Raw genomic sequence first — 15,129 nt, 5'->3', positions numbered from 1 at the left:
CGTACATGGCGGAGGGCGGGGATCAGTTCGCCTTGTTACGCGACGAGCTCCTGGCCCTTCGCTCCATGAACATGCACTGGACGTGGACATCATGCTGGAATACCTCCGAATCTTCTCGATGGTGTACCCGCGCGAGGAGGGCAGGATCACCGTGATCAACGAGTCCTCTCTCGCTCTGTCCGGCTCATCCAGGGCCTTGACAACGTTGACGCTGAAGATCGTGAGCGCGGTGCTTTGTGTCGTTGAGACGCTCTGTGTATGTCGGAAGGCATATACGTGGCAGTGGGACACACTGCAGATGCTGTGCGCTGTGTGAAGAGATGCTGGGACCACTTGAAACAGTGCAGGGTGTTTGAACGCGGCTGGGAGCGCTGCATTCAGGTGTAATGAGTGAAAGATAGCGTGAAGAAAGCGCTGACACAGACGCCGCCGAAATCCTAGGCTGAAGGCTGGCCGCCATTAGCAACGTGAACTCAGCATTCAGTGACATATTTTATTCGTTGTCGTAGTTGTAGTTATTACTGCATTACTATCACCAGCAAAGTGGCTATAACGTTCCAAAACTATGGAATTATGGATCAATAAATGTGTAATGTTTTTTCAACGGCTCCAGCTGTATTCGATTAAGTGCTCAGCTGAAACTGTAGTTCCTGATGCTATAAAACGCTCCCCCCCCCCCCCCCAATAGCCATCCCTATTATTGTAACTGTGAACTAAAATACGTCCATTGTGCCTCTCCGCTCTAATGGCATGGAAATGTGGATGGACGGTGAGAGATCAGCCTGTCCAATCGTATATACCTGCCTTTGTACTGCCTTTGATATATAATAAGTTGTATGCGATATATTACATTTTTCACATCTACGTCGTCTTTAATGCCAATATACGGACAAAATGTTAAACAGGTCGAGATCATATGGTAGCAGTGATGCACGTCATAATTATATAATTTGCCCTTGACAGGCATGACCTGCGGCCGGTGGCAGCGATCGCGCAAAAGGTCAGGTGACGTCGGAGAGCAAGACAAACCGTGCCGAGCATTGCAGCGCGTCAAACTCTCACCACCGAATTCTGCCGTGAACTCGAGACTTGACGATCGGGTGTAGAGGTCAGAGTTCACGTAACAGGCTCAACTTAGAGTGACCTCTGATCCCAGGCATCCATCCATTCAAAGGATCCGTATTCGGTCCGACAAAGAAAATCATTGCCTGGAGATTAGGCGTTTAGATTTCACAACATTTCGTGGATTCGGAATTAGCGCGTTTAACAACGATTTGGTTGCCTGTTTGGGCATATGGTGCCCAAGCTTCAAGCGACATGTTAGAAAAACTTGTTTGCCGCATATTTTTGAACATAAAGTGCCTTTATCTTCATCGTCAACCCCATCTAATCAGCCATTACTTCGGCGGTAGCTTGCGTTTCGGAGAGAGAGAGAGAGAGAGAGAGAGAGAGGAGAGAGAGAGAGAGAGAGAGAGAGAGAGAGAGAGAGAGAGAGAGAGAGAGAGAGAGAGAGAGAGAGAGAGAGCGAGAGAGGAAGGGAGGAGAGAGAGGAGAGAGAGAGAGAGAGAGAGAGAGAGAGGAGAGAGAGAGAGAGAGGAGGGAGAGAGGAGAGAGAGAGAGAGAGGAGAGAGAGAAGAGCGAGAGAGAGAGAGAGAGAGAGAAGGAGAGAGATGAGAGCGAGAGGAGAGAGAGAGAGAGAGAGAGAGAGAGAGAGAAGCGAGAGAGAGAGAGAGAGCGAGGGAGGAGAGAGAGAGAGGAGAGGAGAGAGAGAGAGAGAGAGAGAGAGAGAGAGAGAGAGAGAGAGAGAGATGAGAGAGAGAGGAGAGAGAGAGAGAGGAGAGAGAGAGAGAGAGAGGAGAGAGAGAGAGAGAGAGAGAGAGAGAGGAGAGAGAGAGAGAGAGAGAGGAGATATATATATTATATAATATATATATATATATATATATATATATATATATATATATATACCGTACGTACCGTGGCACGTACAATGCATGCCAATCAGTGTTGAAAAAAATGCTTGCTTATCTTCAAACTGCGTTTGCTTTACAAAGAAGTTCAGCTTTAAAGAGGACACCGGTCTCCAAAGGAAAGTGAGAAGTATATTTACACCGCAACCAAACAGCGTGTGCCGCCCTGCCTTTTAGGTACGAACCAACAAAATTCATGACGGTACAGAAATTCGAGATTTGTCGCAGAGGGGGACGATTTTTTTCGCGGCTTTGCCCTACGTAGCAGCAGCCGCAGATACTAATGAATAATTACAGTTAGGTGTGATAGCTTTACGGACGAGTGGCGCGGTACATTTTATTTCGGTCGCCTCGGTGGCTGTGGTGCCCGTATTTCTTACGCATGACTGGAGTTACATTCGTAATACGCTGGCATAACAAGTGGCATAACGTCAGGGACGGTAAGTAAGAGGACATCTTTAACGAGCCGGCCACCTTTGACAGGGGAATACAGACGAGAAAAAACATAATCCTTGCATCTTAATAAATCCAACTTTAAGTCATGCCATCAGCGTCCATGAAGATGTTGGGAGTTACCTTCGACCACATGCTATCCAGGAAGAATCACATCTAGATTAGTAAAAAAAAGCGCAATGCCGTCCTGTTCTTTATTCTATACATCAGATGCGTCATCATCTCATAGCCGCAGCCCACTTATCCGAGCCCATGTTTTCCTCCCATTTCGTACTATCTCTCAGTTGGGGCGTAGCCTCTGCCTGCTATCTCAGCCGGGTGTAAATGGTGAATTTCGCGGCCTGGGCCATCCTGTGGGTGCGGGTCTGGGATAACATTTCGTTGATCGTGTTGTCGCTGGGTTGGCCTTGGCGCCTTCAGGGTCTGAAATGACCCCTGCGTCCCCATGGCGGTCCGGTCTCTGCCCATCCCTCTCACCGCTGTCGGCGCGTCAGGCGGTCGGTGGAGGTCGCCGCTTTGGGATTCCCCGCTTTCCAGCTTAGACCGCCTGACAGGCTGCGTGGAAGACTGTAAGATTAGCGCGCAGGCGTTGTCGTACTGTAGGCCTTGTCCTGGAACCACCTGCTATCGGCTGGTGTGGCTTACCGGAGCCGTGCTGTGCTCATGGCTAGACTTAACCTATATGACACAGAGGATAGTGCTCGCGTTTATGTGCTCTTTTTACGTCATTCGTATTTTTTATCATAGCCGCATATTTAATCGTGCTGCATGATGCCCATTGACTTCAGCCAAACACTAAGCTATAGAAAACGAACGATTCGTAGTGAATACGTGAAAATGATAGCCATGATGGGAGGCGACGGCCTCACTCAAGAGTTCTGCTCGGGGGGGGGGGGGGGGAGGGAAGCGGTGCTCAGCCCCTAAAGTAGATAGTAACGTCCTTGGACACGGGACGATGTCGCAGAAAATTGGTTTCAATTCGCAGGGTTCGAAGTAAATTCAATATTTTGGCCCATAGAACAGATTTTTACCAGGTGCCTGAGGAATTGAGCCAACAATTTTGCGGGCATTACGTGGTTTCGTATTGAAGCTATTTCATGTTCGCTTTTCGCCGGAAAATCAACAACTGACCCACACCAGAGCGGCATTGCTTTTTCACATATACTACATAAGGCGGGGGTAAAATAGTGAGAATTTTCAATTTGGTCAAAAGGACCAGAAGTTCCCGTTGGAGTGTCTAATTTAGAACGGAATAGCTAGTTTAGTACAAACCTAATTTTTAGCAACTGGGACGCTTAACGACCTTAGACGTATATGGCGAGGGTGATCCGTGTAATGGCGTACGAGAAACACGTTGATGCGACCTGTGCACGTGTCACCGAGAAGTGGGGCTGTTGCGAAGCGTCTGAGACAGGGCCACTGAACAGAGTTTGGGCTGAGGTTGGTCACAAGGTAGTAGAAACACTTACAGTCCTCTGTTAGTAGTAGGCGAATACGAGCTTAGCATATAGAAAATAACTTTATGGGCGTTTTATGAGTGAAGGGGAGCTAGCGTGTGGGAAACGTGAGGGAAATGGAATGCTATTTCATGTATTGTAATCTGGTGGCCCTTTAGGCCTCTGATTCGTGACAGGGGTTTTCAAGCCAGTTTGAAATAATTTGATCCATTGTGTTGAACACCTATGTGACAGTGTGCTAAATCTCACAGTCATATGAGCTGAACTAGAGCCAGGCAAATTGTGCTGTATTTTCCAATAATTTTGGGTGAAGTATGATTCAGTGTTGGAAATTCCAGAAAATTTCCTAGTAGTGGAGTACAAATTTTCTATAGTGCAGGTGCTGCAGGTCATCACAGTTTCATTTAGGTTATCTTTGGGAGATAACACTATAATGGGTGATACTCCACAGAAGTACATTTTTTATATGCTGCAATCCATGTAAAAGCACTTTAAATGAAAGGAAACATCAGTATTCAGCATGGCACACTGAAACAACAGTCTCAGACTGTACTCTGAAATGCATGTGCATATACATTGGTCTGCAATTTATGAAAGGCTCTGTGTGAACACCCTCCAAAACAGGGTGGTGTAGGTGTACATCAGTGCCTACTGTTAGAAAAAAATGATGGTACATCAATTGTAATGTTAAAGGTGGAACATACCACAAATAATCACAAAACAGGTAGATTCATGCTCCTACCTTCAAATTTTAATAACTATGATAACGAGCTCCTGAGTGCCACAGACACCTCACTGCCTTGACTCCCCAGCACCTTTCCTGTGTTATCATTGCATAGTTACAATATTTCTGCCTACCAAGAACCATACAAAATTATGGGGCCAAGGTAATAATAGTAATGCAATGACAAATGTTTCTTATCATGTGTGGGTACATTTATGAAACAGACAGGCCAGAATAGTCCAGGACATAGCCTAAACTAGCCTAGCCTAACCTAACCTAAGCTAACCTAACCTAACCTAACCTAACCTAACTTAACCTAACCTAACCTAATCTAACCTCCCCACCCTATCCCCTTCAACCCAGTGTCCCACTGGCCTCCATGTTCCATGCCATATATATGTACCATATTAATAAGTTTTGCTTAGCCACCATAATCTCATTTTGCTTTTCATTCCCACCCAAAAATGTAATATTTGCCCACCATGTCAACCAATCTACAAACAATATGGAAGACTGCTTGGATACACAAGAAACATATTTCATTGGATTCTTTTTACCTTGGCCCCACATATTTTTATGGTTTTTGATGCACGGTAATGTTGTGATCGCGTGTAGCAATGGCGCTGGAGTCGCGGTTGCTGTGTGTTTGCGGCACTCGGATGTTCAATATTGTAGTTATTTAAGTTGCAAGGTAAGAGTTTAGATGACCTGTTTTACAATTAATTACAATTTGTTCTGCCTTAAAAATGATGATTGATTACAATGCTCTTTTTTAACATGAGGTAGCAATGTATATCCTGACCCAGAGGGTAATTATGCATCAGGCTTATACACTCTCCAAAATGGCAGGTGGCTACACACCAGGCTTATACACGCTCCAAAATGGAGGATGGGTAGGATACGCACAGCCAGAGAAAAATGGTACACAAAGAATGCAAATGAACATGCCCATACAGCCACCTACTTATGCTCCACCACAATCATGCTACTCATACTCCACCACAGTCACGCTGCTCGCGCCCCACCAGTTAACTGGTTTTAAAAACAGCTAAACATCCATGCACTCCACCTTCCAACTCCTCGTCAACATACGAGGCCGTGCACATCCCACCCAAACAATAGAGACAGGCCGCAATCTGAACCGATTTACCGAGCCAGCGCAAGTACAATGCCTGACAGGCCCCTGCAGGCCGGCCAAAAAGGATCTGAGTCGGCCACTCCGCTGACTCCGGCAGAAAATGCGATGTATTAATGGATTTTGATGTGCTTTAACCGATGTCATTAGAGGTATGGTAATTTATGCTGCAATTAACTGATGTTTTTGTACTAATGAACCCGTCTTAATTTTCCGGGCCAAAGCTATGGTTTCAGGTAACTCTGGTGTCCTGGTATTTTTGCGAGTGAGATGACTGTCTCCAAACAGTACGTTGGCTATTTATAGCAATGTTTTTTTACTTAAAAGTGTATTGTTGTAAAGCTTGAATTACCAGCTTTAATTTCACACCCTTATGTAACAAATTTAGCTTGGTTTAAATCCACAGCTACTGTAGCATTTTTGTACTCCAGATACCAGGAAATGGCCAAAAATCCAACCACATGGCAGTTCTGGATTGTTCATGAGGTAATGTTTTTTCCTTGATATTACTGAATATCAAAAACATCATTCATCCAGGACCAGAATTTGAATGCAGTTGTTATGAAAACACATTGCATATTATCAGACTGCAGTATTTTATGTATGGATGTGTTTTCAAGTTTTATCCATCCAAGCATAGCTTTTCAGAAGCCCAAGTCAATGCAGTGTCTGACCAGACATGATAGAAATAACATTGAATATTGATGAACCACATGGTGAATAGTGCTGAACAGTATAAGTAAGATACATATAACTAAACATCTAGATGAGATACAAATGGAGACTCGTACCCTAAATATGCACAGAACACAAACACTGCACTGCACATATATGTACTTTTACAAAGACCCATATACCACTCACGTGCATAAGAGACACACCCTTCAAGGACAATTATCCTGTGCGGGCTGGTATTTCCAAGCCTTGCCCACCCAGCATGTGTTTTCTAATCACAGTTTGATGTACAAGAGGACTAGCTTCTTGAATCCTGCCAGCCTGGCACATCACATTGTGGCATTGGGTGCCTCATACCATGTCACTGAAAGTTGTGTTTATTGGGTGCAAATAATTGCCAGAATTGTGTGCCAGAATCGCAGTGTATTTCCTGAACTGCCTTAGACATGCATCCAAGATTTATCTTTTTTTGAAATAAACAGATGTGGATGATGGTCTAGCACAAGGGCTCATCAGGTATGACCTCCTGCCCTGACCCTGCTACTTGCACCACACCTCAGGCATCGCCACTCATCACCATGGGCAAGGCGAAGAAGGTGCGTGTGTCACGAGCCACGGAGGTGGACAGCACGCCGACGCTGCACGAACAGATCGAGGGCGACCGGTTCGCCCGGCCCTCTGCCCGGCATAAGGCGCGCGCCCGGCAAGAGGAGCAAGAGGTGAGGCTGGCCCTGGTCCGAACAGGAGGTGAGGCTGGCCCTGGTCCAAACAGGAGGTGAGGATGGCCCTGGTCCGAACAGGAGGTGAGGCTGGCCCTGGTCCGAACAGGAGGTGAGGATGGCCCTGGTCCGAACAGGAGGTGAGGATGGCTCTGGTCCGAACAGGAGGTGAGGATGGCCCTGGTCCGAGCAGGAGGTGAGGATGGCTCTGGTCCGAACAGGAGGTGAGGCTGGCTCTGGTCCGAACAGTCCACCACCGGACTCCCTCTCGGCACTGCAGGAGAAAGATGTGAATGAGCAGTGTCCCCCCCCCCCCCCCCCCCCGCTCTGGGGCCGCCCTTCCTGGTAACTAAGCTTTGTGACTCGACTTTGTGACAAGCAGAGGATGTGGAACAGTGGGACATGGCAGGAGGAGGAGGGTGGCAGTGCCCCACTTTTACAGCATTTCGGCTGCAGTTGGTGTCATGGCCTGTCTGAGCAGTGTTCACATGAAGCAGCTACCACTTGCTGGTGCTTTGTGGGGTACGCAATTGACTCCGGATCGTTTGACGGTTCGTGGAGAGCACGATCTGAGCAGCTGCTGCTGTCCCACCCATATAAGTCTGAGCATGCCGCTACTGACAGTCCGCCTCCTCGGTGTCAGTTCGTCGACAGCAAGCTCTCGCGGCGTATCCTGTCGGAGGCCCGCCGGCAGCAGCAGGAGTTGGAGGACGAGCACGGAATCTCCGAGTCACAGCTGGTGGCCACTGCGACAAAACCTGGGGTTGCCGGCGGCGCGCGGGCCCGCACCGCCGCCCTCGGCGACGCGGGCTCCTCAGAGGACGAGGAGGAAGATGCTGGACCACTAGAGGACATCTGCGAGGAAGTGGTATGACAGGGTGGTCCATTGGCCAGATAGTGTAGGGTGCTTGGAAGCATGGGGGCACAGAATGACCATTGCTGCCATGGCGTTTTAAGCAGCAGCTGCAACATCGTCATCTTGAGTAGTCATCGTTGTTGCTTTGTTTTGGGAGATCACCAAAAGTACCTCAGTGGCGATCCCTGCTGCATGTTAGGTCTACTTTAACGTGTAATTATTGATCAATACCTGAGCTAAGGAGATCGCCAACATTGCTATCCACCCCCATAGCTCATTTGGTTAAATCGCAAATCGCATTAAATCAAAATGTGTTTCTTTACCGTGCGTTGGCGACGGTCACCCACTCGAGGCGCCTGGCGTCCAGTCAGTGAGCATGAGTCGTGCGGCTCCGCGACGCGGATGTATTGTGGAGTGTTCGGGTCTTCCGACGGCCGCTCACACGGAGTCCCACAAATGACGGCCCACGGCAACGCCTGCCCTACGGTCTGCCGTACCGGCTGGCGGCCGGAGCCAGCGGCGCGAGCGACGCGTCACGTCCCCGCATCACGGCGTGTCACGGCCGGGGCGCACCGGCCGCGTGTCACGTCTCCAGCTCTGGGTGAGCCGCCCGGTCTCTGACCGGGAGGGTGCGGGTTCGAGACGCGCTGCCAGCCGCCGCCCCGCGGACGTCGTGCAGCGTCGGACCGCTGACGGTGTTTGCGCCGCCGGCCGCCAGGTAGTGGACGAAGCGGACGAGCGCGCCATGCTGGCGTTCATGGCGCGGGAGCCGAAGCCGCGCCGCGTGCTGGCCGACCTGATCATGGAGAAGGTCCGCGAGAAGGAAGCCGAGCTGCAGACCGGCGCCTCCGAGACGCAGAGTGAGTACCGCTGGCGTGGGGGCAGGGACAGAGTGAATACCGCTGGCGTGGGGGCAGGGACAGAGTGAGAACCGTTAGCGCGGGGCAGGGGCGGGGACAGGGTCAGTACCGCTGACGCGGGGCAGGAGCAGGGTGAGCAGTGCTGGGTTGGGGCAGGGACAGAGTGAGTACTGCTGGCGCGGGGCAGGGAGAGAGTGAGTACCGCTGGCATGGGACGGACAGAGTGAGTACCGCCGGCATGGGGCGGGGAGAGAGTGAATACCGCTGGCATGGGGCAGGGAGAGAGCACCGCTGGCATGGGGCAGGGGCAGAGTGAGTACCGCCGGCTCGGGGCGCTGACAGAGTGAGTAGCGCTGACATGGGCAGGGATAGAGTGAGTACCGCCGACGTAGGGCAGGGACAGAGTGGGTAGCGCTGACGCGGAACAGGGACAGAGTGAGTACCATTGGCGTGGGGCAGGGACAGAGTGAATGTCGGTACGAAGAAGGGACGGGGACCAGCGCGTGCAGTTGGAGAGGGACGCGAGGCAGCTCTGCTTTTTGGCAGTTCTGCACCCTGGCTTACACTGGCGTCGTCATCGGCCGCCACCCAGCGTTGTCCGCTCTGCCGCAGGTGTGGTGGTGACGCAGGAGCTGCACCCGAAGGTCAAGGAGATGTACGAGGGCATCCGGTTCGTGCTGGCCAAGTATCGGAGCGGCAAGATCCCCAAGGCCTTCAAGGTGATCCCGCACATGCAGAACTGGGAGCAGATCCTGCACTTGACGCGTGAGTGTGGCTGGAGGCCGGGGCCGCCGTCAGTGGAGAGGGGGGGGGGGGGGGGGGGGGAAGGGAAGGGGGGAGCACACGGGCAGCGGGGAGGCCTCCGTCAGCACGCAGCTTCTTGGTAGGGGCACCCCCGTTAGTGGGATGAGGGAGAGGGGGGGGGGGGGGGGCGGGCACCGGCGGCGAGAGACCTACGTCAGCATAGGAACTTGTTGGTAGGGGACCTCCGTCGGCGGTGGGGGGGGGGGGGGGAGGGGGGCACCGAGTATTAGTTCTATGCAGCATTGGCGTGCTCAAGGCCCGTGTGCTTGCAATATAGTGACCTCTGGTGATTTTTCTGTACGTTACTTCGGGCTGGTAGCCAGAGCGCACAAGGAGGCTGATTAATTGCTGATTGATGGTGAATGACGTGATGCCACTAAATGGCACTATCTTCCTTTCGGGCAAGCTGGCTCTTGTTCACAGTCTGTAGCGTCATCACAGAGTTGGACATTGCTGGTGGTCTTATTTGACAAACTTAACCTATTTCTCACTCTGATCATCTGAAATCCTCAGGTTACGTGCAAAACATTGCGATCACGAGTTATAGCCTTTGTAGCGCATCCCATTAGCGGCGTTGTCTCAGCCCCCAACGCAACACCTCATGGAGCTGTGGGTGTAAGCTGTCTGGCTGTAATTGTCCCAGACCCCCAGCGGGGTAGGGGAGGCAGGGCACATTCACATTCTGGTTATCTCTACCTTCCACCGAATTGAAAGTGGAGTTAACCAATGAAACACGCCGCAATTAACCACCAGCGTTTGCTCGTCGCGACAGAGAAACGTCATTGTTACAGCTAGAATATGATGTTGATTAACTGGGTCGTCAGCACCCCATCGCCGCCCTCTCTCTCGCTCGCTCTCTCACTCTCTCTTCCCCGGGTGTTTTGCCGTCGCCTGCGCCAGGAGGTCGCCGTGATAAGCCAACGCGGGGGGGGGGGGGGAGGGAGGGGCTGCCCGTTTCGTCCCCCACCGTCAACGATAACATCGGTCGACTGACCTCCTGACTGGGCCGGTGGCGGTGAGACCTGAGCGGAAGTGGTCGGGGCACAGGCGCCAGCCCGCTGAATCGTGTACGTTCTGTGTCGTGCTGGTCGGCTCCAGAGGAGATGTCCAGTTGCCGACTATTGCGTGTGGTCGGTGGTGGTCATGAGCCGGCGGTTGCTGCGCGAATGCAATATCCCCGTAGGCTTCGGCTCGTGGGCCGCTCTCGGGACGTCATCCACACACGACCAGTCACAGTTGCGGCAGGTGTGGGCGTGCCGTCCGAACTCAAGCGTGGCGGGACACTACGCCACGCTCGTCATGCTGCGCGGCCGCGGCGCAGCACCGCCGCGCGGCCGTGTGACCCCGCGTGACCCCGTGTGACCCCGCCGCAGGGCCGGACACGTGGTCGGCGGCCGCCATGTACCAGGCCACGCGCACCTTCGCCTCCAACCTCAAGGACAAGATGGCGCAGCGCTTCTTCAACCTGGTGCTGTTGCCGCGCGTCCGGGACGACATCCACTTCTACAAGAAGCTGAACCCGCACCTCTACCTGGCGCTGCGCAAGGCGCTCTTCAAGCCGGGGGCCTTCATGAAGGGCATCCTGCTGCCACTGTGCGAGGTGAGTAGAGTGTTGGCGGCATCTCGGAAAGACAGCGGAGCAACAGGGGTTCTGCTCAGCAGTCAGTAACAGGGCGCTTCGCTCATTAGCTGCGGGCCAGACGGCCACATGGTGTGGCCACGCCTGATGCATGCCTGCGTTGTGGTGGGCGGTTGTGATTTGGCTGTTCAGCTGCTGCTCTGCAGGTGGTGCTACACATTCCGCACGTCCCGACCCGCAGCACGAGTGTTCCGATACTTTCCGTGGAGCAGCACGGTCACGTCGTCGTACGGTGATGCGAGCCAAGAACAAGACAAGGTGTAGTGCCTGGGCGATGATGGCAAGATAATGGCAAGCTGATCATCGCCCAAGCATGATCATCATCTGGCAAGCACCTGCCCTCTACTCTGTCCTGCTGTCCACTCTGGCAGTACTGTGGCCGATGCTCAGGCCGCTGCGCAGTCGTGTTCCGTTCTCCGTTCCATTGCCCCGTCCTCCGAGCGGGAGGGTCGCTCCCTCTTCGTCGCCGCGCCGCTTTCATTCGGTCTGATAAGATTGCCTTCGGAGGCGTGCTGGCCTGGTATGACGCACCCATCGCAGCCCATGATCTGTTGAATGCTCCCGTCATATCTGCCGGCTAGGACCGCCCTGTCTGATGTGTCCGCGCTGTCTGATGTATCCGCCCTGTCTGACGTGTCCGCTCTGTCTGCAGTCGGGTGACTGCCTTCTCCGCGAAGCCATCATCCTCGGCTCGGTGCTCTCCAAGAACTCGGTGCCGGTGCTTCACTCGGCCGCCGCCATGCTGAGGATCGCCGAGATGCCGTACACGGGCGCCAGCAGCATGTTCCTGCGCGTGCTGCTCGACAAGAAGTACTCGCTGCCGTACCGTGTCATCGACGCCGTACATGCCCACTTCATGAGGTGGGAAGCTGCCCCTGGGCTCTGGGCTCTGGGCTCTGGGCTCTGGGCTCTGGGCTCTGGGCTCTGGGCTCTGGGGTCTGGGGTCTGGGTTCCAGGCTCTGGGCTCTGGGCTGTGGGCTCTGGGCTCTGGGCTCTGGGCTCTGGGCTCTGGGCTCTGGGCTCTGGACTCTGGGCTCAGGGCTCTGGGCTCAGGGCTCTGGGCTCTGGGCTCTGGGTTCCAGGTTCTGGGCTCTGGGCTCTGGGCTCTGGGCTCTGGGCTCTGGGCTCTGGGCTCTGGGAAGGAAGGGGAGGAGCGTGTGGTGTCGGTGTCGGCGAACAGTGCACCAGTGGTGGACGCTGTGTGGTCACTGTGCCAGCGCGCCCCAGAGCCGCCCAGTCCTCGCCATCGGCGGTGTCATGCCGCACGCGGGTGGGAGCGGATCTGTGTTGTCTGCCTGGTGTTGACGGGTCCGGCGGCAGCGGGGCTGTGTTATCCCCTGATTACGGGTCCGGCGGCAGCGGGGCAGTTTTGTCACCTGGTGACGGGTCCAGCGCCAGCGGGGCTGTGTTGTCCCTGGTGGTGACGGGTCCGGCGGCAGCGGGGCTGTGTTGTCCCTGGTGGTGACGGGTCCGGCGGCAGCGGTGGGGCAGTGAGCTGCCGGTGTGGGCCATGGAGACGGCGGCGGTCCTCGTCTACTCGCCGTGACTGCCGCGTGTCGTCGCCCGAGCCGCTGCTGTCTAACCCAGCCGCCGTCTAACCCGGCCGCCGTCTAGCCCAGCCGCCGTCTAAACCGGCCGCCGTCTAACCCATCCACCGTCTAACCCGGCCGCCGTCTAACCCGGCCGCCGTCTAACCCAGCCACCGTCTGACCCAGCCACCGTCTAACCCGGCCGCCGTCTAACCCAGCCGCCGTCTAACCTGGCCACTGTCTAACCCAGCCGCCGTCTAACCTAGCCGCCATCTGACCCGACCGCCGTCTAACCCAACCGCCGTCTAACCCGGCCGCCGTCTGACCCGGCCGCCGTCTAGCCCAGCCGCCGTCTAAACCGGCCGCCGTCTAACCCATCCACCGTCTAACCCGGCCGCCGTCTAAACCGGCCGCCGTTGACGGCAGGTTCCACCTGGACGAGCGCCAGTTCCCGGTGCTGTGGCATCAGGCGCTGCTGACGTTCGTGCAGCGCTACAAGAACGACATGTCAGAGGAACAGCGCGACCTGTTGCTCGACCTCTGCAACAGCCAGCGGCACTCCGTCATCACACCCGAAGTCAGGTACGTCTGGCGGCCCGCAACCGGCCTCAGCGGCCAGAGACCGGGTGTCGGGCACGGGGTAGTGCCGGCGTGTTCGCTCCCCATGCTTGTGTAAGGTGTGTATGAGCTGGGCACTTCTCTGTTCGTGCGTTGTCATTTTCCGAACGTCGCGTTACGTGTTCGTCTGCCGGCGCAGGCGACGTTTGCGGGATGGACCTGGCGTTCATCGTGAAATGGCTCATTTGTTCAAGGACTGCTAGCCGTGCAAATGGTCATCACCAATAGTGGGCATGAACTTTTAGGTTTACTGGTTAAACTGGCAAGCGTTTTCCTGTTGGTAGTGCGGTATGGTCAACCAATTGAGGTTGTATGCATTTTGTGCATACTGTTCGTCTTGTGAAGGGCGTTCTGCGCCGTTCATGCTGTTGGCATAGAATAACGACGTACGTAACGGTACTTGAACCAGATTACGGCATGTTACCAGGTTGTGCTAGCTTAAACTAGTTATCATGCCCTTATTTGTTTCACGTCCACCTGCACGAAAGATGGTTGGAGATGTGTTGCCTCCATTCCGGTGTGCTAATACCGACACCTCGGCATAGCTAGATCACTGTCGTGCCGCACTGTCGCGAGGCGTTACCAATGGACACGCTTCGGACGGTGCGCTGGTCTGTTTCAGGAGGGAGCTTCTGGCGGCCAAAGGACGGGAAAGCAGTACCAACGAGCCAGAAAGTATGGAGGCGTCGTGAAACAACGTGCTGTGACAAGCGTGTGCTTACATGACCTGATGCAACCTGTGTTAATACAAATGTCGAGAAGCGTGTTGTACTCTCTGCCTTTGTGTTCCACGACGAATGTTCGAAGCACGTGCACTGTGATTCTAGTTGAGGGTCATTTCGGTGTCACGAGCCCCCCCCCCCCCTCCCCCCTCCTCCAGTGGGATCTGAAAATTGTCCAGCGGGTCAGCTTGTAGAAGGTTTTAAACGAATTCCTGCGGCGTGTTCCACCAGCTCGCTTAAGTAGTCAGCACCTTTGCAGACAGCATCAGCAGGCGAGGCACTAGTCAGATTTTCATGAGGCATTATTGTTCACAGGCAAAATGGAAAGCATGCATTAATGTGCGAGTGAATTATGCACCGCTTGTATGCTGTTACGCATTGTGATAATGTGTGAGAGAAGCAACCTTGGAAAATGTCATGCAGCAAGGGCTCCTATTTTCAAGAGAGTTATTTTCTAGGGTCTGAAAATAAAATTGAAATCGAAGAGCATCCTACATGTATGAAAACAATGCATATCAAGTGCCAATGTGCTCACGCGAAAAAAAGGGTTTCAACGCCTCTTTCCCCAGGGTCTGCTCCTAAAACTTTCCCAGGGTCTGCTCCTACCTTCCTGCCATTCATAAGCGTAATCATGCATTATGCGAACCCTTAAATTCAAGCAGTTTTGTGATGGTCTAACCCCGATTCTGCGTGATGTCTTCAGGCGAAGTCGATAGTCATCAAAGTAGTTACAAAGTGGTCACATTGATCACGACGTCCCGAACCACCTTGCTTGAGCTGTATCTGGTGACATTTCGCTCACAATGTGGAGGTGGTCAATGATCATGGGATGACTTCAAGCGGTCATGGGATGACCCCAAAGGATCACGAGATGACCTCAAATGGCTCCGTTTGCTCCTTGGGCGTAAATTCTTTGAGAGCAAGTGGTTGGTTGGGAAAAGTTACGAAGGTCTTTTAATGCTACCTCG

At 53.4% G+C, this 15,129-nt stretch overlaps 1 protein-coding gene across 2 annotated transcripts; it reads left to right on the top strand.

The window, feature by feature from the left end:
• The first annotated feature begins 3,796 nt into the window (after positions 1–3,796).
• On the top strand, positions 3,797–14,204 carry LOC119095289 (bystin). Of its 2 annotated transcripts, none has more exons than XM_037218147.1 (9): positions 3,797–3,863; positions 6,975–7,133; positions 7,777–8,001; positions 8,708–8,849; positions 9,462–9,614; positions 11,027–11,253; positions 11,945–12,153; positions 13,248–13,403; positions 14,062–14,204. In XM_037218147.1, exons 2-9 carry the CDS (start codon positions 6,993–6,995, stop codon positions 14,129–14,131), a joined length of 1,323 nt encoding a protein of 440 aa, XP_037074042.1. In that variant the 5' UTR covers positions 3,797–3,863; positions 6,975–6,992; the 3' UTR covers positions 14,132–14,204. The 2 variants fall into 2 exon arrangements, with proteins under 2 accessions (XP_037074042.1, XP_037074041.1); XM_037218146.1 differs by having other exon boundaries at positions 3,798–3,875.
• The last annotated feature ends 925 nt before the right edge of the window (positions 14,205–15,129 follow it).

Source organism: Pollicipes pollicipes, unplaced genomic scaffold (genome assembly GCF_011947565.3).
Source record: "Pollicipes pollicipes isolate AB1234 unplaced genomic scaffold, Ppol_2.1 Scaffold_4219;HRSCAF=4965_pilon_pilon_pilon, whole genome shotgun sequence".
In the NCBI taxonomy this organism is placed as follows: Eukaryota; Metazoa; Arthropoda; class Thecostraca; order Pollicipedomorpha; family Pollicipedidae; genus Pollicipes; species Pollicipes pollicipes.
This window is presented reverse-complemented; position numbering and strand designations above follow the sequence as displayed.